At 40.9% G+C, this 27798-nt stretch overlaps 1 protein-coding gene across 10 annotated transcripts in view; it reads left to right on the plus strand.

The window, feature by feature from the left end:
• Positions 1-27798, plus strand: part of BNC2 (basonuclin zinc finger protein 2) — a 478719-nt gene that overhangs the window by 314413 nt on the left and 136508 nt on the right. For all 10 annotated transcript variants that reach the window (XM_070794509.1, XM_019965901.2, XM_070794504.1 and 7 more), the window contains one exon: positions 24753-24988. In XM_070794509.1, coding sequence (XP_070650610.1) covers positions 24753-24988 — 236 coding nt within the window. The remainder of the gene's footprint in view (positions 1-24752; positions 24989-27798) is intronic.

The following is a 27798-nucleotide window of genomic DNA, read 5'->3' on the forward strand; positions in this document are numbered from 1 at the left end:
ACTGTATTTTTTTTCCGTTCTCTCTTTGCATTGTCTTTTCTGTGTTTTTCTTTCATTTGTTTTAAATTACCAGAATGCATCTTGCAAAAAATTTTAAATACACGTTTTCTGCAAGTTTAATTTTTCTTGGTTTAACATTATCAGAGTAAGGTACCGGCGTCAGAGCAGTAATGGACTTCTTTACTGATGACATAAATGTTTGGGTTGGTCAAAATTTAGGACATGGCATTTTGACCCTTTCCCACCATACTAAGTTAGTAAGTTTGCTATTCACAGCATTGAAGCTTCAGGCAAAGAATTCTTTAAAAACACTCATTTATCTATTTGGTTGCAATGGGGGTTAGTTGTGGTACTTGGAATCTCTAGTTCTGGCATGCTGGATGTAGTTTCCTGACCAGGGATCAAACCTGGGCCCCCGGCATTGGAAATGCAGAGTCTTAGCCACTGAAACCTCAGAGAAGTTGCTCAGCCAAAGATTTTATATTGTTGTTGCTGCTGTTGAGTCGCTAAGTCATGCCCAGCTCTTTGTGATCCCATGGACTGCAAGCTTCTCTGTCCTTCACTATCTCCTGCAGTTTGCTCAAACTCGTGTCCATTGAGTTGGTGATGCCATCCAACCATTTCATCCTCTGCTGCCCCCTTCTCCTCTGTTTTATACAGTCTTACAGATTAGCACGTATTACTAGTATATACCAAGCAGTGGGCAAGCGGGAGTGGAGAGAAGAGTGCTGATGGAAAGAACTGGAAAGAAGACTGATGAAAGTACCGTCAGTCACCTCTGAGGAACCTGCTCCCAGCAAGAAGTGTAACTAATCAAATAAGCCCTGTTGCCCTTGTGATAAACTGGAGGCGGGACATAAGGCCGGGGGCTACTGTCCTAAATGAGTTTCAGTATTTATTATTTGCAAGTTAGTTTTAATGTGTATAGTCTAGATGACGATTTTATTTCTAAACAATTAAGGTAGTCTAAATGATTTTCAGACATTTAATGATCATCTAAGGCAACTGGAAAATTATTGTTTAAAATAAAAACTTGATGGGGTATATTTGATTTGATAAAAGAGGTGGGCAGATTTTAGAAAGGTTATTTATTTAGAAATTTTTTTCCTTGGTGATATCAGTAATATCTACTTCTGACAAAACTCACTTGTTAAAACTACCTTTAAAAAAAAAATCCACCGTTTCTTGGGATGTTCAGTAAAAATTTTTCAAGGGTAAGAGGCTTGATGAAAAAAATGAAAAAGGTACTGCATAGCTTAATGAACCCCATAGTAGCTTGCTTGGTGCAGATTATTTTCTTTGTAGAATACTTTGACTTTAAATACTTTAATTATTAGCTCAACAACCCAGCTGTTTTCCTGCCAATTTTGAAACTATTCAGAATTTTTAATGTAAAATGAACAGGCTTGGCCTGTGTCATCTGAACATCAGTGAAGAGATATTTACTGAACATATATCGTCTCTAAAGTATTGGGCCAGGTATGCTTTGATTCTTCAGTTCTGTGCCACAGGAAATGAAAAGCAGTATAAAGTTAATTTAGTGTCATCTACCAACCATCTTTATGGTTTAATGTACTGAAAGACTTAATATTCATATAATCCATTAATTTCAAGTATTTCTTTTTTTGTAATTCACTGGAAGTAATTTCTCTCTCTCTCTTTTTTTTTTTTTCTCGGCATCATTGAATTTGAATTCCCAACTCTTTACTAGATATGTCTTATCAGAACAAGGGTGTTTATAGAGACACTCACCCAAATAGAAAATATAGGACATCCCATTAAATTTGAATTTCAGGTAAACAGTGAATAATTTTCTAGTATAAACACATACCTTGCAAATTTAGCTGAGTGGTCCTGTGTTTTTGCTAAATCTGGCAAGGATACACCTAAAAGAAAACCCTAGTTAGGCTTAATTTGCATAATTAAGTCCCAAATCAAGGCCATTGGTTCTGAGCTTTCTGTAATGAAAAACCTTTTGATTAGGTCCGTCCTACATTTAGAATCACGAGATCACAGTATTCTGTTTACGGACGCCTCAGATTTGTTGGCTGCATGGTACTTTATAAGGATTTAAGCAGGGTGGATCAAAACCAGTAATTTTTCATTTTATTCCATGAAAGGTCACATGCCTTTATTATTTGTCCCAGTCTGTGCTCTTCTTATGAATTATCTAAACATCTGTGAAAGTAGTTTATCCCCAACTGGTAGCTCTGTAATATTCTCCCTGACTCGAGTCCAGGAGCCAGTGTAACTAAGTATAAGCTTTCCTTTTCCACCCTCTGTTCTTTGCTAGCCTTCTAGAAGTCTTCTATCAAAAGCAATAACGCATGACACTTCTGTGACCTCATGCTCACTCTGAGTAACACAGCAGCAGTTTCTGTGTGATCATTTGTAAATTTGTCAAGAGTAAGAGAGGAGAGTGAGTGAAACAGTGTCCTCTGACAAAGGAAAATAATGCTTGCAGATACTAACCAGCAAAGTACTGGCCTCCTCCTTACAAAGCTGAAGACCTTCCCAGCAAGACTGAATTCTGAATTTTGCTTTGGGAGAGAATTGTTGAGGAGGGATATTTAGGATTAGATGAAGAGTAAGAAAGGTTCTAGCTTGATACCTCAGCACGGGGAAATAAATGCAGGCTTCAGCGTGGCAATGACAACTAATCCTTTGGGAGGAAGTAGGTTGCCATGCCTCTAGGGCTTTCCTTAGAAACACGAGGATGGAAACCCCACCGTTCTCTTCCCTTGGTGCACTGGTTTGGAAAAGGTGGAAATTAGTGGAATATCTGCTTAAAAGAATTTGTCTTTGTAGAAGACTTTGTTCTTCCCGACGATGACCCTGAAACCTGGCTTGCCTAGCAGAAGGATTCTCTTTCAGTCAGGGAAACTAGCTCTGAGGTGCCTCCTAGCTCTGCCTCCATGCTCTCTCCATGGACAAAGTCCTTGAACATCTCTCCACTTATTTTTATTTTAGAGAGCAAACACAAGGCCGCTTTCCTGCCTGGCACATGAGCCATCTTTGCATGACCTGAGGGCAGTGTGCCCTCTTGTGCTTCTCCCCTTCACTCCCTGATCACAGCTGATAAGCTTGAGAAGGAGGACACCCTCTCAAATGTGACGGTTCGCTCCTTGATTCATGGCGTTAACTAGATTCTTGTTGCGTCCCTGAACTGCTTGTTTTGATTTGTGTCTCAGCCTGCCCACCTTTGGAACAGTGCTTTGAACTCTGACTTTTTTTTTTTCAAATCACAGCACAAACAGTGCCTCCCCTTCAAAGTCCTGGGCTCTCTGCCTGTTAGTTCCCCAGATGTTTTTTTCTAGCTCCATTTTATTCAGACAGAAACATAAGGTGGATCTGATAAATCCTGACCTCTAAAGTGTACAGTGCGGGTCCCCTGCTAAGGACTTTCCAGGAAGGAAATGGAGATTGAAGCTACAGAGCTGGAGCCCCAGGGTCTGAAGAAGCTTCGTGTACACAAATAGGGGGAGTGGGCCTGAAGACAAAAGGAGGTGAAGCTGCAGCCCTGTGTAAGTTCTGCTCCTGGCTCCACCACCTGCTGTCAGCAGGACCCAGGCCAGGTTACATAACCTCTGTTTTCTCATCTGTGAAATGTGGGTAATGATAGTGCCTCGTTTGCAGGGTTCTTTCTGATATTAAATGAGATAATCTACTTGCTAAGTGTTCGTCGTTTCTAAATTCTCACAGAAGTAAAACTTCAACCTTGATGACACAACAGGTGTTTTATCGTGGTGGACGGGGTTAAAAGTTGAGTGTATTCAGGCCAGTTTTCGAATCCCATCTCTGTCTCTATTTAGTAAGCCCCAGTTCTTTTCATCTGTAAACTCAGATAATAATAGGAAGCTACCTGAATAGCACAGTGACGTTTTGAGGAGGATTAAATGAAAACGTGGACTGAACAGTAATGATACTCTCCTGGGCCCCATGCAGGTTTTCTCTGGTGCCCAGTGCTAGAGTTAGGTCATCAGTTTCTTTGGTTGTAGGGCCTAGTTTTCCCAGGGAGATCTTGTATTCCCCAGCAAATCCACTTGAGCTTCATACTGTCCATTTCTCCTAAAATGTCATGTGTGCCCTTACTTGAATAGAAGTCTGAAACACTTTTCTTTTTCATATTTTAAGAACTGCACATCAGTTGAACTGAACTATAGGATTGCTTATTTGTTGAAAATCCGAAAACCAGAAGGAAATGAATTTTAGGCAGGATGAAAGGCTACTTTGGCCTATTTTCATACCTGTATTCTTGCATGTGAAGTGCTTTGATGGGCTAACCACTTTATCATTTTATTGCACTTTATTACATCATAAATTTTTATATCTTGCTAACGATCCTACAGGAAGCTTAATTGTTTATAGGAACATCTTAATTAACTGGAGTTCAGCAGGTTAAGCAGAACACAAATTGAAGGGGTTATAAATGAAACATACTCAGCTCCTCTCATTTTACTCAGGATGCTCTGTTCAGATAATGAGGAGATGCTTCTGGGTCATAAGAATCCAGGATGCCTCAGCAAAACTCTCAACTGTTCTTCCTCCTCCTATTGTGTCATGGTGAGGACTTCTTCTAAGTGTGGATCCCCATCCCCATCCCCATCCTCCACCCCTCAGCCCTGCACTTGAATAGTAAAATCACTGGATGAAACTTGTGGTGTTTAGAGAAATTCTGACTTGTATTCTGGGAGGCATAAAATGTTGTCTGTGTGACTGATTGTTCACCAGGGTTTGCCTTTCAGGAGGGTAGAAATCTGTAACTCTTCAGAAGCTTGAGTTAATCTGTCATTAGTGAGCATATACCCAAAGTGTTATATTTGTTGTTGTTTAGTTGCTAAGTCATGTCTGACTTTTTGCGATCCCTTGGACTTACAGCCCACTGGCTCCTCTGTCCATGGGATTTCCTGGACAAAAGGATACTAGAGTGGGTTGCCATTTCCTTCTGCAGGGAATCTTCCCGACCCAGGGATTGAACCCACCTTCCTGCATTGGCAGGCAGATTCTTTACCACCAAGCCACCAGGGAAGCCCAAGGTATTGTATCAGTTCAGTTCAGTCGCTCAGTTGTGTCCGACTTTTTGTGACCCCATGGACCGCAGCACGCCAGTCCTCCCTGTCAATCACCAATTGCTGGAATTTACCCGGACTCACATCCATTGAGTCAGTGATGCCATCCAACCATCTCATCCTCTGTCGTCCCCTTCTCCTCCTGCCCTCAATCTTTCCCAGCATCATGGCCTTTTCAAATGAGTCAGCTCTTCACATCAGGTGGCCAAAGTATTAGAGTTTCAGCTTCAACATCAGTCCTTCCAGTGAACACCCAGGACTGATCTTTAGGAGAGAGGAAACTTACCAGTAGGCTTCTCAACAGATTGCTTACAAATCTATCCAGTTATGGCCATAATCCTTTTAAATATTTTCTATACAATACAGGTCAGGAAGCAACAGTTAGAACTAGACATGGAACAACAGACTGGTTCCAAATCCAGACTGTGTTCCTTGATACGCAATAAAATCCCTCCTTTGGCCTCAAGATCTCTCAGCCTGCTTGTATGGTCAGGTGATCCTACAAAATCAAGTACAAACACATTTAATTGAAAGAAGAGCTTTTTGGGGCCTTAAGTTCGATTGGCCAAGGAACACAAGGCAACACTAGACCTGGGTGTCCAAAAGGGAAGCCACTATTTTCAAACTGAGCACGTGAGATGTGGTTAGTCCCAACTGAGGTATGCTGTAAATATAAAGTGTACACTGAAATTTAGAGATTTAATCTTAGAAAACAAGAATGTAAAATAGCTCAATGAAAATGGTTTTTATGTGGTCTACTTGTTGTTATTGTTCAGTCGCTCAGTTGTGTCTGACTCTTTGCAACCGCATGGACTGCAGCACACCAGGCTTCCTTGTCCTTCACCATCTCCCAGAGCTTGCTCAAACTCATGTCCGATTGCGTCCATGATGACATCTAACCATCTCATCCTCTGTCATCTCCTTCTCCTCCTGCCTTCAATCTTTTCCAGCATCAGGGTCTTTTATAATGAGTCGTCTCTTCACATCAGGTGGCCAAAGGATTGGAGCTTCAGCATCAGTCCTTCCAGTGATTATTCAGGATTGATTTCCTTTAGAACTCACTGGTTTGATCTCCTTGCAGTCCAAGGGACTCCCAAGAGTCTTTTCCAACACCACATTTCAAAAGCATCAACTCTTTGGCACTCAGCCTTCTTTATGGTCCAACTCTGAGATGCATGCGTGACTACTGGAAAAATCACAGCTTTGATTATATGGACTTTTGTTGGCAAGGTAATGTCTCTGCTTTTTAATATGCTGTCCAGGTTTGTCATAGCTTTTCTTCTAAGGAGCAAGCATCTTTTAATTTCATGGCTGCAGTCACCATCTGCAGTGATTTTGGAGCCCTAAAATATAAAGTCTGCCACTTTTTCCACTGTTTCTCCATCTATTTGCCATGAAGTGATGGGACCGGATGCCATGATCTTATTTTTTCTGAATGTTGAGTTTTAAGCCAGCTTTTTCACTCTCAATATTTCACCTTCATCAAAAGGCTCTTTAGTTCCTCTTCAATTTCTGCCATAAGGGTGGTGTCATTTGCATATCTGATATTTCTCCCGGCAGTCTTGATTCCAGCTTGTGCTTCATCCAGCCAGGCATTTTGCGTGATACACTCTGCATATAAGTTAAGTAAGTGGTCTACATATTGGTGAAATATTTTATGTATTGGGCTAGACAGAAACTATTTTTGAAAAATTAGTTTCGTTGTTTGTTTTTTGCTTTTTAAATGAGATTGGCTTCCCAGGTGGCACCAGTGGTAAAGAACCCACCTGCCAGTGTAGGATACGTACGAGACATGGGTTCGATCCCTGGTTCAGAAAGATCCTTTGGAGAAGGAAATGGCAACCCGTTCCAGTATTCTTGCTTGGGGAATCCCATGGACAGAGGAGCCTGGCGGCCTACAGTCCATAAGGTTGTGAAGAGTCAGACACGACTGAAGCAACTGAGCACTGAGAGAGATTTAAAATTACATATGTGACTTGAATTGTTTTTGTTAGGCATGGCTGTTGTGGATCTCAGTGTGAGATCATGTGTTTGATTAACCTGGTTTGCTGGTAGAGAAGTTGAAATCTGTGTGAGCATCCTAACATCCCCGATCCCGGCTCCTGTCCTTCCTTCACTCGGTCCTTTGTGCTTTCACACGTGCCGTGCTATTGATGGCTGCACTTGACTCTGCCCTGGTCATCAGGGAAGCTGGCCCTCCTTGCCCCCAGAAGCAATTAAGTCTTTCCTTCTGTATTGTTGTTGGTGTTCAGTCGCCTAGTCATGTGCGACTCTTTGTGACTCCATGGACTGCAGTATGCCAGGCCTCCCTGTCTCATCATCTCCCGAAGTCCGCCCAAGTTCATGTCCATTGCATCGGAGATGCCATCCAGCCATCTCATCCTCTTACACACTCTTCTCCTTCTGCCCTCAATCTTTCTCCACATCAGGGACTTTTCCAATGAGCCAGCTGTTCACAGCAGATGACCAAAATACTGGAGCTTCAGCATCAGTCCTTCCAATGAGTATTCAGGGTGGATTTCCCTTCAGATTGACTGGATTGATCTCCTTGCTGTCCAGGAGACTCTCAGGAGTCTTCTCTAGCACCACAGTTAGAAGGCATCAGTTCTGTGTAGTATCAGTATATTTCACTGAGACCAGAAGGGTAGTTTCTATAATACCAACGCCTCCCACTAGCTTGGGACCTCAGGAAAAACAGTTCTTCATCTCTGGGTGCTGATAACCCACTGTAGCATCCCCAACATGAGGGAGTGAGGTAGCACGTGGCAGGAAGGATTATGGGAATCTCCTGCATGTACCTAAAAGTCTCTGATTTCTGATTGCCAATTTCTTTCCCAGCAGCCTCAAGCACAGCCTGCAAACCACCCCACCCTGCCTTTAGTTCTGTTTTTGTGTTTCTTTATCAGTCCTTACTCCTGTTTTCATCTTTGTTCCTTTGTGCGTCTTCAAGCAACAAAACAAGTGAAAGTTAGGTGGAAGGTTTCAGTAGCCTACCCAACCAAGAAGTAAATTTTAGAGAAGTTAAATTTGCTTGATCATTAACGGATATTGGCATTTTTGTTTTATTTGGAAGATCTGTCTTGAGCTAAATATTTTTCACTTTTTATTTAGTAGCTCTTCAATACTCCTTTGCCTGCAAAAATCTGAGGGTAAGAAATTCTCCCCTCCCCCGCTTTTGGCTGTTCATGTTTTCCACTATCAGTAGAAATTAAAAAACAAATCAACCTCTCACATAAAAGAAAACACCTGTTTGGCTTGGAGAATCTGGCCAGGGAGGTCTTTTTCCTGACGGGCCAAAAGCGACCGTCACAGGGCCCCTTATAAAAAAAATTTTTTAAAGTCATTTTTTTCCTTTATTTCATATGAGCATTGGCAGAAACTCTGACAAGCAGTTCTTCATATTTTATTATGTTCTTGTCTGCAGAATCTCTGTCAGGCAAAAACCTTGTCAGCGGAAAACCTGTCGTGGGATCAGAGGAGACAAAAACAGGTGTCACATAGGCAGTCAAAACTGAAGGAAAAAAAGATTAGGCTAAAGAGAGAGAGGCAGACAATTACATTAATGCCATTGCTTTTATCTTATAGATGTGTGTTATTATCTCGGGGTGCTGAGTGCGCAATTGCCTCAAAGAAAAGTAGACAGGAGACAAGGGGAAACTTGATAGTTATTAACTGAAGAGGCAGTGTGTCAAAGCTGGATGGGGTTCAAAGTTTTGCAAGGGGAAAAAAACTGCAGGCAGCCAGCAACGGCTGTGTGGTTCTGCTTTCGGCTACATAAACCTAGTAGCAATCTAACATTTTCGACTTGGAAACAGATCATAGAGAAAAAAATTAATGAAAGATTTCATTTGGAGGTTTGGGGGGGGGGAGTTTAACATTTATCCTATAGACATGTGACTGAATCATAGTCGTTTCTCTCATAAAATCTTGCCTCGATGTGAGACATGAAGACAGGCATTTGTCAGTTCAGCTTTGTTGTTTGGATATGTTTAAAACACCTATTATCAACACACTTTTAATTAAAAAAAGCTATTAAGAAGCCCTTTTACTAAGTGTGAACATCTGTATGTGCAAGCTGTAAATTAGGAGATCACATATGTGTGCCTCAGTCAGAGACTAAATGAACTTGGCAAGTGTTTTCTATTACTGGTTTTTAAATACAGTGAAATATCTACAGGAACAATGGTTACACTTGAAATTTTGGATCTTCAAAAACAATGTACCTGTTGATCCTGATGAATAGACCTTGTCTTCTAATTGGACATTAGAGTCATTATTATGAAATTGGTAACCAGGATTCACTGGGCTAACCAATATCTCCTCCGTTTCTTTGTTCATGTCATTTCAGGAGACTTCTTTTTCTCAAAAGTTGGTCTCCATGAAGTATTTGTGATGGTAGAAAATAGTTTCACTTTGCAAGTGGCTTAAACTCTGAATGCTCTTTTGCCTTGTTGATAACTCAGGTGTCAAAGAGCCAACTGATAGCAAATGGGATGGGAAGTTTAAGGCCTTCCTCTCTGCTCAGTCGTACATCGATGATATTAGTGAAAAAATCAGCAAGCGTTGCTTTAGTCCTTAACATTTTCTGCTCATGCATTTAAAAATTGGTTAGTTTAGCCTTTTCCTAAGACAGCCTTCTTAGCCCTTTTTTATGAGCAAATCTTTATAGAGAGGTCTTTTATCCCGCCAGTCACTGATGCAAAGCAGTTTGATACTTGATATATGCATTAAGCAAATCCAGCAATCCAGAAGAAAACACACGTCAGTGTCAAAAGTGTGTGTGATAGCCCAGAGTTTCAAGGGATTACAGTGGGGGAAAGAGAGATTGATTATAGATTTAGAGTGAGATTTCAGACTGACTTACTGGGAGAGGGAAGGAAAAATACTTGTGACACAAAGGTGACGTTCATTAAAAAGAAAAGACTGAATATAATCATTTCTTTCTTTTAGGTGTTTTCTACCAAGTGCTGGCTTTTGTATTACTGTTCTCTCTAGGTTTTGAAATACTTCTTCACTGCTGTGGTAGAGTTTAAAGCCCATATTCTATCGAAAATAAATATGACTTGCTTTTGCAATATTTCCATAATGAAGTTTCTGATACAGATCTATGCTACTTCAGGAAAATTAAGTCTTTAAAGTTAATAAATTGGGAGTAGGGTGATTATTCTCTTACAGGATTCATTTTTTTGTTTGTTGAATAGAAGGATATTCAGCAAACAAGGTATTAGTTTTAAAGGGGATATGTTTTGTAGTCAGTGTGCATTTAATTCATTGATCTGTGAATTACATAAAGCAGGGTTTTGTGTAGTCAGCTCTCAGCTCTCCTTGGTAACTAGAGACTGGATAGCACAACAGAAGGAATAATAATAGTAATAATCCCCAAACCTGATCGCAGCAGGTAGATTCAGTTATTTGATGTCTTCCTAGACTTACTGTCAAGCTTGCAGATTGCATTTCCTCTTTCCGCTTAACCACCTACTCATGGAGATGCAGATGAGGAGAGACATACCCCCAAAAGTGGGCCTTGAAAGGAAAAGGAAGAAGGAAGAGAAGTACAACCGAGGATCTGTTTAGTCTCCTAACCGAGAGAGCGCGCGTTGACAGTCTACTTCTGCGTGTGCCTCAGTCAGACTTTAATGATTTCCAAAGTCTGTTGTGAGGACTGTATTATTCATAAGGCCACAGGGGGGGAAATGCCAATCAGTTTGAAATATTACCTATATAGTCTCAAGTGGAGCTCAAATTCTACCCTGGACTAATTGTGAGTGTGTGTGTGTGTGTGTGTGTGTGTGTGTGTGCATATCCATATACACCCAAAGCTGCATGTCAAATAGGGAGCAATTAAAATCTGTAGGACAGTTGGGGCTCATTGGAACTCCTTCTGTCCCCCTTTCCTCCCTACAGGGTAGGTTCACTTTCCTAATGGACCATAAGAGTATTCATCTACTTATCCCTCATGTTATTAAGAGAAAAAAAAAAAAAGATCAAGGACTCTTCACCTAAGGCATACAGAATATAGTAATGTAATCAGGGTTTATGGTGGCTCAGTAGAGGTGTCTTTTTTTTTTTTTTTTGACTTAAAAACACTGACACACTATTTGTTCAAGTAAAAAAAATAAGCCTTTCACATATAAGGACTGACAGTTTTTATCACCAGGCTTGGGGATCAACTCTTTCAGCTCCATATCATTCTTTTTCTTCTTTCCTTAAAAAAAAATTCTAAAAGCAAGACTTCTCTCTCTTTGATATTAAATATCCTAATTAATTCAACTTTGACAGTTACAGTTAGAAAGTTGTGACTTAAAGGGAACATGAGTTATTTTGTACTTAATTTGCTCTCAGGTGGCACACTTCTGTCCCCCCAAAGTAGTGGGTAAAATGTGCAGATCTAAATATTACTTGAAGTCATAACGAGCTTTTCTCTTAGTAACGGTCATGGTCCACCTTCCTTATTGATCACCTGACTCACTGAAAAGTTTTTAATCCGTCATCATTGCCATTTGTTACTGTTCTCCTCCAGTGTGACAGCTATTACTAGGAACTGGCTCAACCTATGGTAGATTAAGCCTTTGCCTCGCACTCTGATGCTCTTGCCTAGTAAGAAAGCTGAGTCTTATAATGGGAAAGGATTGATGTTCTAATGATTCCAAAGGGCCCCTTTATGATGAAATTCTAAATACGCAAAATCCCATTAAACCTGTAGAAGTTCATGGGCTAGCTACATTGAAATGACATATCATTATATTGGGTATAGTGTGCATATTATAAAGTGTGGTATAATTGGAAATTATTGGTCATATTAGCAACAATGAAGAGCCACCCACCCTCATAAATTCAGAGGTTATGGTCTGGGTACTTAAAGTAGGAAAGGGAACAATATTCTGATTATAAGTAATCAAAACTTAAAAAATCTGACCCCAGAAATTGCCCTAATAAAATTCTGTTGCGAACAGCTGTTTTTATTTGACTCTTAAAGTAATTGTGGAAAGAATTCCATAAAACAGCCCTTTAAAGACACATTGAAATGTTAACCTCTTAGAGATTAAAATAGTATTCTAGGACCCAGAGCTCCTAAAAGCTGACCACTTGATGCTATTATAATTTGGATCCTAAGGGGAGTTGGGGCAAGAGACTGGAGTTCTCAAAACAATTAGCTTTGCAATTTAGGGCTCAGTTGGCTTTCTCCCAAAATCAAAGAATAAGGCTTCTTTAACTTTTTTCCACTTGTAAAATTGCTTCAAATTAGTATTTGAAATTTTAAAAATATCCAGGACAGGACTGGAAATTAGTAAAATAGAAGGCTTTCTTTTAGACTGTTTTCATACAAATTTTTAATTGTCTTACTCTGCGAAGTAGGTGGCTTTGAAAAACCATTCCATTTGGCTCGGTTTTCATTGTATTGAATGGCTATGAGCTTCACACCACCGTGCCCGAGCAGCTATTTGGTGAAGTCTACTGGACATCAGGGCCTGGAGTGTTAGAGCATATTCCTGTGGAAACCACCTAAGTCACTTGAATTTGGCTTTTAAAGAAAGTTATGTTTAAAAAAAGTTGTGGAAAACTAAGAACTATAAACTATCACTGAGAGCCAATTTTCTAGGATCAGTGAAAAGCACTTTTATACTCCAACATTAAGGAAAAAAAAGTATCTGAATATGTTCTTATTTCTATGACCTTCACAGAAAATATTGGAAGTGAAGTCTGTAGAATTACAGGTTTACATTTATTTTAATTTATTTGAAGGTTTGGGGAGTAATTCCTGTTATTAAAAATTGAAATAAAAAAATAGTTATTCACATTTCATTTGATAGATGCAAGTTCTTTTATAACCACCCCTCACACACTACCAGTAGTATTTTATACATTTGAAAACTGAATTTTATAAAGGGCATTTCTTTGTTCTTTAAGTTAGCAGTGTAGTTAAAAGTATATATTGCTTCACATTTATTACATATTTTGCATTACATTTTACATTTATTTTACATTTAAATTACATACTTCCATTAATGAACCACAAATATGCTGGCTGTTGTCCTTATGGTGATTCTGTTCTTGTCAGAAATGAGTTTTCTTCACAATGACTTATGTGTCTTGTGGCTTAGCCACCACTTTCCTTTGAAAAGCTGTGGATTCTATCAAAGTATTTATTGAAATTATATCCAGGCTTTAATTTTTCCTTTGTTTTAAACTAGAAAATTACCAGTTTAAGCTTCTGTTTCGGGCATTTTAAAGAAATCCAGGTAAATTATGTTTCCTCAGTAATCTAATTCACAGTTTAAGAAGCTCTTATAGTATGAATTTCCCCTTCTTTTTAACTAGAATGCCTATTGAACCCCATGGACAGAGGAGCCTGGCAGGCTATGGTCCTTAGGGTCACAAGGAGTCGGACGCAACTGAAGCAACTTAGCACACACACACATCCATACTGTGTGGTTAAACTCTATTCTTTTTCCCAAAAAAATTCTGTATACTAAAAAGAGGTTAATTTACCTGTTTGCTTTTTCTCTTTTCCTCCAGACCTTTTACAAAAGAAAAATAGTCTTTCTTTGTAGATGCTCTTATAATATTATTGTGTTGGCTGTTCTTTGACACCCTTTCAAAGTCTGTACACTTGTCCTTGGTATCCAAAGGGATTTGGTTCCAGGACCTGTACAGATACCAAAATCCATAGATACTCAAGTCCCTTATATAAAATGCTGTAGTATTTGTATATAACCTATGCTGCTGCTGCTGCTGCTGCTAAATCACTTCAGTCGTGTCCGACTCTGTGCGACCCCACAGACGGCAGCCCACCAGGCTCCCCCGTCCCTGGGATTCTCCAGGCAAGAACATTGGAGTGGGTTGCCATTTCCTTCTCCAATGCATGAAAGTGAAAAGTGAAAGTGAAGTCGCTCAGTCGGTGAAAGTGAAGTCACTCATATAACCTATGCACGTCCTCCCAAATCTGCCATATATTTTCATCATCTTGTAATACCTAATGCAATGTAAATGCTATGTAAATCATTTTAAGTGTAATGTAAATGCTGTGTAAGTAGTCTTAGAGTATGGAAAATTCAGGTTTTGCTTTTTGGAAATTTATGGAATATTTTGTATGTGGATATTTTCCATCCATGGTTGATTGAGTCCATGGATCAGTACCCATCGATATGGAGGAGGACTGGCTCTACCGTATCTTTTCTTATAGCTAGGAGACCCTAAATCTAGCACGTGGATCACAAACTTAGTGATCTGTACTATGATTCTCATAATGTCTGTTCATTACGATCCAGTCTCTGCACCTTGATATTAAGCTTGTTTTCTTTAATATCACTAGATTTCATACTGATTTTACCTAGAAATCCATTGGATGCCCCCAAATAATACTTCAAGTTGTAGGAAAGAGAATAAATTATGCAACTTCAGTCAGTGCCTGATCAGCTAGCAGCCCCACCTCACTTCTTAAACTGCCATAATTACCTTTTAATGGCACCCCACTCCAGTACTCTTGCCTGGAAACTCCCATGGACAGAGGAGCCTGGTAGGCTGCAGTCCATGGGGTCACGAAGAGTTGGACATGGGACACGACTGAGCGACTTCACTTTCACTTTTCACTTTCATGCATTGGAGAAGGAAATGGCAACCCACTCCAGTGTTCTTGCCTGGAGAATCCCAGGGACGGGGGAGCCTGATGGGCTGCCGTCTGTGGGGTCGCACAGAGTCGGACACGACTGAAGCGACTTAGTAGCAGCAGCAGCACTGTTTTCAGAGAAGTATAAAGAGTAAAACATCTCTTTTGAGAAGACTGACTTGAAAACTGACTGTTCTTTCTGTGTTAGGCCAGAGAGAACAGAGGCAGGCCACACCACACCAGACCAGCCAGGAGTCACTTTCACTAGTGGACTTAGGAGAGTCTAAAAGTCTGTACTACAGTGGTAGAGGTTAGTCCAGAGAGGCGGAATAGATCCAGGAGAGCTGCAGTGGAAACATTCACAGTCACTCATTTTGAATGTTCATGATATGTAAAGGTCAATGGAAAAGCAACAGCAAAATAGAAATTTTTAACTCTAGCATAACCTCAACTGTATAGAATTACATGGTTGGACCATAAAGAAGGCTGAGTGCCAAAGGATTTTGAACTGTGGTGTTAGAGAAGGCTCTTGAGAGTCCCTTGGACTGCAAGGAGATCAAACCAGCCAATCCTAAAGAAATCAGTCCTGAACATTCATTGGAAGGAGTGATGCTGAAGTTGAAACTCCAATACTTTGGCCACCTGATGCAAATAACTGACTCATTGGAAAAGACCCTGATGCTGGGAAAGATTGAAGGTGGGAGGAGATGGTTGGATGGCATCACCTAGTAGACAGACATGAGTTGGAGCAAACTCTAGGAGATGGTGATGGACAGGGAAGCCTGGTGTGCTGCAGTCCATGGGGTCGCAAAGAGTCAGACACAACTGAAAGACTGAACAACAACAACAATATAGAATTATGGATTGAAGAAAATAGATGCAGCCATATCAATGTGTAGGTAAATAGTGCCTTTGGTGGTGGGATTATGTGTGTTGTCTTCTGCTTGTTTTTCTTGAATTGATATTTTTTCATTGAGCATCTGTGATATCTTCATTAAAAAAAATGCAACAGGAAAGGTTTGATTTTTTTAAAGCATTTTGGCAGAGTTTCTTAGGCTTCCTTTTCACAGTAAAGGGGTCAAGGACATGTTTGGAGTTTAGGGCACAGAGCTTGGGTGAACTCAACTTACAGGTTGGGGATGGCCTGTGTAGTGCAGGAGTAGTTGGGTTGCCAAAGGCAGATGATCACAGGTGGACAGCTGGAGAGGTGGTGCCTCTGGAATCCTGACAGGTCCCAGGCATCTTAGTTGATTTCCCGTCCAGATCCTCCAGATTCAAAAATCTCAGTCATCCTGGAACTCTGACTCATCTTCACTTCAAGCATCTATCTTCTTCCCCATACTTGTTAGCTTGGTCTCGATTCTTTGTTCTCCTTTTCTTTCCCCTTGTACTGTGGTAGCGGTCTCCATGCTGTTGGCTTGCTTGCCCCCAAAAGAATTTTGAAAAGAAAAAGCCATCCTAATATTTTCGTACATTAAGTAACTTGCCAAGGTCATAAGCAAGTTGGTGGCACAGCTAACATTTGAACCCTTGGTGTCTGGCTTTAGAAACTCTGTTCTCAGTCTGGAGGACAATGAGCACTCTTTAAATATCGGGAACTTTAAGTCATTGCTCTAAGTCATTATTTTTTCTCCTTAACTCTTGTTTCCAGTTCACCGTCTCCAAATAACATTACCAAAAATGAAATCATATGTTCATTGGAAAGTCTTTTATCATTCATGCCTGGAGGAAAAATTAAGAAAATAAGATAATATATCTATAAGTGGAAATTTTATTGTTTACTTTTGATCATGAAGAAGAATATGATCAAAGTAATATAAATGTTACAGATTTTCCTAACTTATTAAATGTGAAGTGAATTTTTGTCAGAAATGCATCTGTCAGTAAAATGGATAGGGCAATGAATTGTTTTCTTCCCCGATTAGTTCATGTGTCAGTAAATGAATGGATCTTATTGGAAGAAAGAGAAAATGTACACTCTCGTTTCCTTCCCCATTTTTGCAGATCTAAGTGCTTGGCCACCTGTTCACAGGAATAGGTGCGGCTGGAAACTATAACATCAGCATTCAGTTGTTAGGAATCATTTTAGGTAATGTGCCAACAATTACAGAGTGATCAGTTCGTTTTGTTAAGAGGGAAGAAATGCAAGTCATCCACCTTATTACTCAGATGTTGTTAGTCATTTACTTTCTCAATTTCTGCACTAACAAGACATGATGAATGCCTGTTTATAAATTTAGCCATGAATGTTTCATTTAGAGGCATATCATTTATTATTGTATACACCAAAAAGATTGAGAAAATAAAAATACTATGTTATTCAAATGACTTCTGCAATATATATTTTTTTAAAGGAGATACTTTTATTACTGCTGATTTAGCTATCATAATTGATGAAAATTTCCACCAGTGCTCATGGTCAAATCAGGCTGCCAAATCAGACTTAATTATCATTGAAAAAATGAACTCACATTTCAATTCAAATGAATGTATTAATATACATTTTGAGAAATATTAATAAGAATCAATAAATTATGGGCTGCATGTCATAGGATAGTTTGCTGAAACAGTCCAGAATAAAATGTAGAGCCAATGAAGTTAACTTACTAAGTATACAATAGAAATGCTATTTCTCATTACTTAATTACTAATGATGTGCTATAAAGTATAACGTTTTTTTATGAAGTGAGGAATATATTAAAATTAAAAATATTACTTTGATAATGCAGTTGGTTTCATCTATGTATCACTGTCTGGTGTTGGACTTTAGGAACAAGATAGATAAGACTCATATTTTATAAAAACACGGTCAAATTTATAACATATTTAATGAAAGGAGTTATATATTGCTAAAAATGAAGTGCTTTGGCATTTAGATCATAGTTTATTGTAATTTTATCTCTATTAAGAGGATGTAGATATTCAAAACTTTATAAGATGCAAATGATGCTTAATCATAACCAAATAAATATTTTGACAGTACTTGATTAAATGGGTAGTAATTACCTTATTAAATAATAAACATTGTTTCTGAAAGACATCATGTAAAATTCATATCCACAGGTTTTATTCAGTGTATCTAACAAATTTCACAGGTCTGAGAAAATATTCAAACTGAATTTAAAAGAGTGGGCATCACATGTGCTTGGGGGCTTTACTTATCAGGAATAATTGAAAAGAATGGAGGGAAAAGCCATTTTCAGCATTGGACATTTCTGCTTTGCTCTCATAGGATACTTTCTAAAAAGTGATACATTATCATATATAAGAATTCAAGAGGTGACTTGACTGTTGCCCCATTTTACATAATGTCTGAATTCTGAATATTTCAGCATAGACCCAAATACCAGGTTCTAGTTACCCTTTACTTGCATAATCAGGGAAAGAGGGCCCTTGCCTAGGTTCTTAGTGCTTTTATTAACCATTAAATAAGGCTTCACAAAGCAGTTCAAATTGGCCATTATTTTGGCACCCAGGAGAGCTTTACACCCTAGGCCAGTGCACTAAGTCAAGGCAGAGTGTGCCTTTTATTTGGTCAAGAAGGAAGGGTATAGTTTTCAAAGGAGGATTGGGGGTGGGTAATCTGCATGGATGGGCTTCCCTGGTGGTTCAATAGTAAAGAATCCACCTGCCAATACAGGTGACGTGGGTTTGTTCCCTGGGTTGGGAAGATCCCCTGGAGAAGGACATGGCAACCCACTCCAGTAGTCTTGTCTGGGAAATCTCATGGACTGAGGAGCCTGGTAGGCTACAGTCCATGGCATTGCAATGCGTCAGACATGACTGAGTGACTATACGATAGTCTGCATGGACAGGCAGGTCTGTTCTCAGGGGAATTCACTTTGGGAAAGAATAGATACGGGATTTCAGGATCTAGAAGCTGAGTCCATGTGTCTGCATATCTCTGAAAGGCCCATGCATACCCCAGGTTTATGCAGATCATCATTTGAAGTCCAAGGGCTTCCCTGGTGGCTCAGATGGTAAAGAATCTGCCTGCAGTGCAGGAGAGATCCGAGTTTGATCCCTGGTTTGGGAAGATCCTGGAGAAAGAAGGAATGGAGATCCTGGAGAATTCCATGGATAGAAGAGCTTAGCAGGCTACAGTCCATGAGATCGCAGAGTCAGACACAATTCAGTGACTAACACACACACACAAACAGACACAAGACATCTCACAGTAGAGCACTGCAAACATTTCCTACCCTGTTCACTTAGCTCTCAGTCGTCTTGCCCTTTGACTGATCTCTGTGGTTTTCAGTGATGTGTCTGTATTAGGGGTGTATGTCAGCATCACCTGTGGTAATTTTTCCTTTTAAAAAAATATCATTTATTTATTTGACTGTATCCAGTTGTAGTTGTGACACACAGGATCTTCATTGCGGCGTGCAGGAGCTGTAGTTGCAGTCGCAGGCCTCTCTCTAGCTGTGGCATGTGGGATCCAGAGCACTTGGGCTCAGGAGTTAAACAGCGCCCGGCTTAGTTGCCCCATGGCCTGTGGGATCTTAATTCCCCCACTAGGGATGGACCTCACATCCCCTGCATTACATGGCCAATTCTCAACTCCTGAGCCACCAGGGAAGTCCCAGTAGTTTTTCAAATGAATCTTGACCATCTCCCTTTCAACCCTCTTCTTTAGGGGTTGTGGCTGTGAGCCAAGTTGCCCCAGCTGACAACTGGTCCTTTAGATAAACCTCTGGACTCATCAGAGTTTTACATCTAAAATTATGTCATTTTAATCTTATGAAATACTTAGTATTTTCTATATCCTATTAGCCAGAAATAAAATTATAACCTTTCCAGAGGTTTTGGCTTGCAGAGTTAAGGTTTCTTTCAGACTGCTTGTCTGACTTTTCTGTATCCATCTTCCACCTGTTGGCCGCAGGTTTGTCACATCCGTTGGATATTCGGTTCTCTTACACACATCACATTAGTGCTGTGGTTCTCAAAGTATGGTCCCTGGCCAGCAGGATCAGTGTCTTGTGGAGGTTTATTAGAAATCCTGTTTCTTAGCCCCCACCCTTGACCCAGTGAATCAGAAACTCCAGGGGAGGGTGGCCCAGTGATCTGATCTATGTTTTAACAAGCCCTTTCTGCTGATTCTGGACACACATTGTTTGAGAATCCCTACCTTAGTTCCATCTACCTGGACTGCCACCTTCCTTTCTTGCTTGCCAGTATCTTGTAAGACTTTCCCTCGCCTGCAGAGTCGCTCTTTCTTCTGTGTCCATCAGTACTTCATCACATCTCTTTTATAGCATAGACGACGAGAGCATCTGCATGCAGCACCTGCCTTGGGGATGAGTTGTTAAGTGCCAGTGAGTAAATGCATGTATGCATGAATGAAGGAGAAGAGCGCGTTAGGAGGAGTGGTGATCAATAAGGTCAGCTGCTATGGCGAGATCATGGAGAATAATGAAGGGAAAAGCGATCGGATTTTGTAGGAAGGCAGGTGTTGGTGACCTTTGAAATGCTTGCTTCAGCAGAGTGATGGGCAGGAAGCCCAGACTGCTGGCAGTTAGGGACTTCCAGCATGATGAAGACTTGCATGTTACTAGAGTTGTTTATTGACTGTTTATCTGAACATGCAGTAGCAACAGAATTTCTTGGGAGAAATAACTAAGTGACCTTAGGCCAGTTACTGACCCTCATAGAACTTGTAGGCAGTAATAGTAATGTCTTGTGTTCTTAATCTTTTTAAAGGATTAAACAAGATCATTATAACCTTAGAATGATGCCTGCCTGACATTTAGTTAGTACTTAAATGATCATTTCCTTATTCCCCCCCCATACAACAATTATTTTTATTTGTTAATGTTGCTGATGATGTTCATCACCCTTGGCAAATTTGTGTGAGATATAAAATTGTTAGGGATACCCTCATTCCAGTCACTGGAGATATTGTGAATTGCATTTGGCCTGGAACTAACATACCTTTAGTTGAACTGCTGACAGCTTCTTTGAAATACATGTTATCTAGCTGAAAGAATACCCCCAAAAGGTAGTTGTCTTAGTTAAGGCTCTTAGATACAAATTACAGAATCCTACTTCCAGCAGACATAGGAAGAGAGAAAGGGAGAGAGATTTTGTTGGCTCGGGTAACTGAAAAATAACTGTCTTCTGCAACTGTATCTTCTGGCTCAAACAGCATTGTCAGTCCTTAGTCTTTTCTCCAGCCATTCTGCAGCCCACTTGTCCTCCACGTGACTCTCATTCCCAAGCATATTTGACAACTACCGATTTCAAGGAGGGAAAACTCCCCACAGTTCTAACTGAAACCCTGGATTCAATATTGCTCTTTAGACTTAGGTCACTTGCCCTTTCTTAAACTGGTTTTTGTGGCCAAGGAACTAGGAGGTGCTGGTTTTCCAGGCCTGGCTTCAGGAATATTCTACGAAATAAATGGTACTGAGTGTACAAGAAGAGGGGCTCCCTGAAGGGAAATGTGGTTTCTGTACCCAGAATGAAGGGGAAGCACAGCCGGAGGAACAATTGATATCATCTCATTGTATAGAAAAGCGCTTTCAAACTGTGCTTCTGAGAACTCTAGGGGTCCCACTGAGATGCTTAGACAGGAAGGGAAGAGATAGTAACTCATAATGGGAAGTTGTCAAATTCATGTCCATTCAAGCTTTACCAAGAGTAGCTTCACCTTCATATATTTTTATGTCCTATTTCTGGTAAAGATTTCACTTGGAAAAGGAATTTTGGCAAAACAGTTGGTATAGGACAATCTTAACAGAGGGTTGGCCCATAGCTCATAAAGGTAGGGGACCGTCTTTTCCCACTCCATCCTGCTGAACAAGTTCTTGCCCTGCTTTTCCTTCATTCCTATTGGCTCAAATTTCTAAGCTGCCTGAGTTCCAGTCTTGATTCCCCCACAATCAGACATAGGAAGAGCATAACCTTAGGCAGAGTCCAGTTCTCAGTTTACTGTTACTATGACAATTTTAAAAATCATTACTGAACCCTTTGCTGACCAAGGAGACATCCCCCTAAAGCTGTTGACAACTTGGTGACTCAGTACCATCCAGCAGTTATAAAGCAGAAAGTTTTGATTTCATTTAAGACATTTGAGCATAATCTTTGATGATGTGTTTATGCTGAAATTTGCAGTTGACATCAGCAGGCTGGGCAGTTTAATTTTTCCAACCTTCCTCTATGGCTCATCTCCTTGATAACTGCTGCTTAAATCACACACTAGGAGCTTTTTCCTTATCAAATATTGACTTTTCAAACTGTTTGGCCGACCCTTTTATTTTTCATATCAGAACCCAAAATGTAAGCCAGGCACTTATTTGTGTAAATAAAATTATATTGGAACACAGGCATGCCCATTCGTTTAAGTTTGCTTTTCTCTCTATAATAGCAGAGTTGAGTAGTTGTGAAACTGGAGGCAAGGCCCATAAACCTAAAATATTTACAGTCTAGCCCTTTACACAAAAACTTGTTGACCTCGACTGTCTCTTTACGTGGCTTACAACAGAATTCTTACTTCTGGACATGTGGCATGCTAAACAATCAGTAACGTCCTTTTATTTTCTTAAAAAATGTTTGTTCAGTTATTTATGACTGCGTGGTCTTAGTTGCAGCGCATGGGTTTGATTGCCCCACGGCATGTGGGATCTTAGTTTCCTAAGACCACGGATGGAATCCACACCCCCTTGTTGGAAGACAGATACTTAACCACTGAACCACCAGGGAAGTCCCCAGTCATGTCCTTTGAATACTCTTACTCTCTGATGGTCTCATAAGCGTATCTAGGGATATACTTCTGCCTTATCTGTTCTACCTGTGTTTTTTCAATTCTTTGAACAGCCTCTCTTTGTACCCTCAACGTTTAGTTCTCTTCATCCTCTAAAACTGCCAGCCCTTTTTAAAGAGTGGGAAGAGAGAGGGGTGAGACTTTACACTTGGCCCTAGAACACACACACCCCTACATATATATACTCAATGTGTAGACAACAAAGTGCCAGTCACATGGACAGAAATCAGGTTTGGTTGCACTTTATGCCCCCTCTACTCCACTCTCCCAATTTCATATTTGTTGTGGTCACAGCAGTGTATTTTGTGAAGGAGTCTGATACGAGGAGTTTGATAAAGGGAAAGGGAGGAGGAACAGATTCCACCCAAGCTGGATGCTGGATTCTGTAAGCAGAGCAGCCACTGCTCAGAAGATGAGTAGTTAAGCTGTACTTGAAGAAGAACAGGGATGATAATGCCTCTTTCCTGCCGTCTAAATGCCCTGTGGAGTGAGAGAAGACTTCAGTCCCTAGGCTTGTGAATCCCTTATCTTTCTAAAACGTTAAATTAATTTTTAAAGCTATTTATTCAAAGTTGACTTAACCACTAGAATAGGAAAGATCAGACAAATCAGCTGCAAGAAATGAAGTATGAGGAAACCCGAACTCTTTGACAAAGTATTCCTGGGAGTAAATGTGTTGAATGAAGCCAGCGGGTAAATGATAAGGGCCTTTACACTGTGGATGTAAGAAGGCAATTTATCAAGAGTACATGAACTCTCCAGTGACCACAAGTCAGGAGGAAACGAGAGTGGAGGAGGAGCCCTGAAAAAGTACATTTGAAACACGAAAAATTGTGTGTGTGTGCGTGCACTTTTAAATACTTGTATTAATATGCAGAAATACTGGTGTATTAAAAGAGGAGCTGCTCAGTGTGTGCACCTATGGTAGCCTGCATTGCTCAGGGAGAAGGTTATTGGGAATTGAGGGGATTGAGGCATTCGACCAGACAGCGGTTAGAACTTGCAGAAACCTTGGGTGCTTGCTGGTAGAATTAGGTAGATTTGAGCCCGGTGGTTGTCTGACGCCCACTTAGGTGAGCATCTTTCAGGCTCGCGTGTTTCTCTCCTTAAATCTCTAGAAGGTCATACCTGTATAACTCTGGTAGCTAATCCGGTGCTTTTGCCTTCTCTTCGGTTCACAGGACCTCTCATTCATTATCGCAGTCATCTTTGCAGCATCTCTTTGAGCCCTGTGGATGGGACAATGCTGTATCTTAATGGGTCACTCTAGAGAAACTGAGTAAAAATGTTTATCTGCAGTAGGGTTCTCAGTAACTCAGGTAAGGATGGGGATGAGAATGAATAGCCTTATCTGGCTTTCAGAGCTAGGGCAGAAATGTGATTTCTCAAATTTGAGGAGAAAAAGGCCTAATTATTGAAATATTAGTTCCACTGAACATATTTACTCTGAGAATGGTCATCCTCAGTTTTCTATGCTGAGATGATACAGCTGAAATACACACAAATTCTCATACTTTGATTTTAGTCATTTTTTTCTATTTTCATCTCATACTAAACCCTTTATCACAGCTGCTAATAAAAGTACCTATTTATGACCTGAATTTCTTTTTTTGTTAATTTCTTATGAATAACTTAGAGAACACTAAACTAACGGGTAAACAACAAGAGGGAAATTTTGGAGAACTGAGTCTTGGAATAATTCCTCTTAGCTAATTCAGCTTAAGGTAAATGACCAGCCCCCATCTGCCCCCCAGAGGTCAGCCTTTCTTATTCCCTCTGGATTAACCTCTTACCCCTATTAAGTCCAAAGAACACCCTCCTCTTCCTCTTTAAGCCATCCAGGTATGTTAAGGGGTGAATCTTACTCAGAACAGTGATGCTGGTTGAATGTTCAGTTGGGGCCTGAGTTGGCAGCTGTGTATGTGTTCCTCCTTTTGGTGCAGGGACGGGCGACACCATGGTGACTTGGGTTGAGTCCTAGTTCAATTAGCAAATTAATTGGGTTTTTAGTGCCAGCCATAGTCATTTAGAAGCCTCCGTGGTGGCTCTCTTCCTGCAAACAAGTGTGTTTTGTGTCTGCTGTTGTCTGGACTTTATAAACACATGAAATACAGAAACATAACCAAGTCGGGAGGAGGTGGGACGAGCGCTGTGCACATTACACCGTCCTGTTTCGGTTATCTTCCAGGTATAGAAATGGAGACCCAGCCCCCCGTGACTTCCAGTAACTGGCTTCTCCTTTCTTTTATCTCCGCCCTCTCCTCTTTCTCTCTGCCTTCCCGCTGCCCCTGGACCTCCGGCGGGACCACCGCAGCCTTGGATAAGCTCAGCACGCAGCACCTGTACCACCCCACGCAGGTGGAGATCGTGCAGTCCAACGTGGTGTTCGACATCAGCAGTCTGATGCTCTACGGCACGCAGGCGGTGCCCGTGCGGCTCAAGATTCTACTGGACCGGCTCTTCAGCGTCCTGAAGCAAGAGGAGGTGCTCCACATCCTGCATGGCCTGGGCTGGACGCTGCGCGACTACGTCCGGGGGTACATCCTTCAGGTAGGGGGAGGCGCCAGAGTGGTGTCTTGGGGCCAGCTGGAGGAGGGCTGGGGTAGGAGTCCTGGGCCAATCCTGCCCTCCCACCCCCTGCAGGCCCAGGCATGCATGCCCCATTCTGGTTAACGTGGTCCTTCCGGCGGGCTGGGCAGGGGATTGGAAAGCAGGAACTGTCTGCCAGCCGGCGGCGCCAGGCTCCGTGGTGAACGTTAGAAGGGAGATGGTAGCCTGTTGCTTAGGGTTGCTCTGTTTGCATTCGTCTGAATTCAGCTCCCTTTCCCTACAACATGGGCCTCCCAGCTTCCCTGAGTCTTCTGGAAGCCTCCTCTGAAAGGGAGGGCTCAGAGGTGGGTGATGGGTATGCGGCAGTCTGAGACTGCTCTTCATCTGGGTTTAGCAGAGTTCGTTCTCACACTTAACCTGGTAGGTTTGGTACTTCCTTGGTGGTCTTTGCACCCTAACCGTTTATTGCTGCTTCATCCAAATCAGAGGAAAAACTGTGTAACCTCTGTAGTAAACTCCCTGCTTTTGTAACCAGTAAACCCTTGCATTCCAAAACCTGCAGACCTGGTTACAGACTTGGCCTTCACAGCAGCTGTTCCTCCTGCTTGAGCCCCTTCTTTGTGTCAAGGGCATCTCGGGTCTGGTAAGAGACTTTTCTGAAGGCCGGCAGCCTCCACTCCCCATACCCCTAGGCTCCTCGCCTTTTCTGTCTTTTTTATTTTTATTTTTTTTTGCCGTATCTCCTAAGTCGTTATGCATTGTGTACTTTGCCTCTGAAATGTTTTTATGGCCGTCTGTCTTCCTACGACCCTTGAAGGGTAAATGTTGAAAGCGGCATGTTGGGAGACCCCAGGATCCAAAAAGACCACACTGGACGATGAAGAGATACTCCCTCTTGCCAAAGGAGATCGCAGTTGGAGAAGGTAGAATCTGAAGCAATGTTTTGAAATTTCTCATGGGGAATAATACCAGGAGAACTGACCCCTTCAAAAAAAAAAAAAAATGGTTTTGGCTCTGCCAGGCTTGTTGATTCCCCAAACCAGCCTGTGATGTGTGTAAGGCTACCAGCTTGGTGTGTAATGAGTGAGGGTTGAAGGGGGTAGAATTTCGCCGTTGCTTTAACCTAGCATGAACACACACACATTCCTATCGTTCTCCAGGTGTTAGACAGGGCAAGTGAGCAGACCGAGGGCTGTGCGGAAGTAAAGAAAGAGGGAAGGTCAGAGAAGGTAGAATCACCTGTCTGCTCCAATGACTGCTTGGTTAGCGTAGAATCATTTTGTAGTGAGATGTCAACTTGGGAAGGCACGGGGAATTTGGCTCTCAGAAGATGAGATGATGCTGATAACAGGAATAATTATATATTACGTTTTCAGTTTATAGAAGACTTTCACAAGCATTATCTCATTTGCCTCGGGATGGGTACATTTCACTGGGGTGAGTGGAGAGTTAAGTCCTGGGTGGTCAGGGGGACCTGAGGGGGTCCAGGAGAAAGAGGCCAGAAAGAACGAAGCGTGGAAGCAGATTCACAGTCCCTGCTCCTGCCAGCCTAGAGGTGCACGCAGTGCCGTGTCTTTCTCCAGTGGTTTCTGCATGGGGTTAGTAATGTCCGTTTGGGATGGATTTTACCCTACAGGAAGGAACAAACCTCTTGCAGCGTTTCGAATGGAACTGTCAACTTGGCTAAGCGCTCTTTCCTTTATTAAAAAATTAGAGTAATATTCCCCAACCTGTTCCCATTTTACTGCCTCACTGTGATGCTTAGTTCTGACACCGATGCTTTACTTTTGCTCTACGTGTCTGTTTTTGCCTGAGTTACCTGGACCGTACGTGTGGCCTCTTTATGGAAGCACGTGCATACGTGCATGACTGTGATGACTCGCCATCATGACAGCCCAGTGTACCATGGCACTGTGATGGCAATAAACACAGAGTCTGCTAGTTGTCCTGGGGTGTAACCCTATTGTTCTGCCTCGAACAGTGCCTGTTCTGTGTTTTACTTGAAATTACTACTGAGGTGTTAATTTTTCCTCAGTATTTCACCATAACTTCTAGGGCAGGCATAGAAAACATACTCCACGTTTTGTTCTGTATGAAGGCCTCAGATTTAAAAATACGAATTACAAGAGAAATGAAATTTCAGAGGAAAATTCATCAAAGCCATTAACTAATATTTATAGTCTCTAATTTGGGGGTGAAGTACTACATAGAAGAAACACTTTCAATTATTGTGATTCTTAAATTATAGGTAATTTTCATTAATTTCATGGCAATTTTGACAAAGTCTCAAATTTAATATAATATTTTTTCTCAGTCTAAAATTGACATTTTGAGAAAATTGTAGATGATTTTTACATTAGAGGAACACTATGTTTAGTTTCTGTCTTGTTTTATTGGTAGGATTGATGTAATATGAATTTTATTTAAATGATGCTTTTTGTTATTCAGCATTTATCGTCTACTTGTTTCTTATGAAAACAATTCTCAGTTTAAGAAAAAAGCAAGAAGTTGAAGCACATAACGCTGTTACTTATGTAGTGAGACAATGATCATTTCTTTAAAAAAAAATAGGCTATTTAGAAATAAACCTTTTTTGTCTTAAGCCATGTTGTTTGATTATTGGCCAGTATTTTTAAAATTATATATAGTAATGATAAGGTATGCTCAAAAGACTTTGAATATAATTACATGTAACATATTTGAGCAGGTAGACTGTAAAATGTGCATCCAAAGGTTGTGGAAACCTATAATGCACTATTAGTGTACAAGTCATTTTATCTGGCTAAAACTCAATTGTCTTGTAGCCCTCA

The sequence above is a fragment of the Bos indicus genome, chromosome 8 (genome assembly GCF_029378745.1).
Source record: "Bos indicus isolate NIAB-ARS_2022 breed Sahiwal x Tharparkar chromosome 8, NIAB-ARS_B.indTharparkar_mat_pri_1.0, whole genome shotgun sequence".
Taxonomy (NCBI): Eukaryota; Metazoa; Chordata; class Mammalia; order Artiodactyla; family Bovidae; genus Bos; species Bos indicus.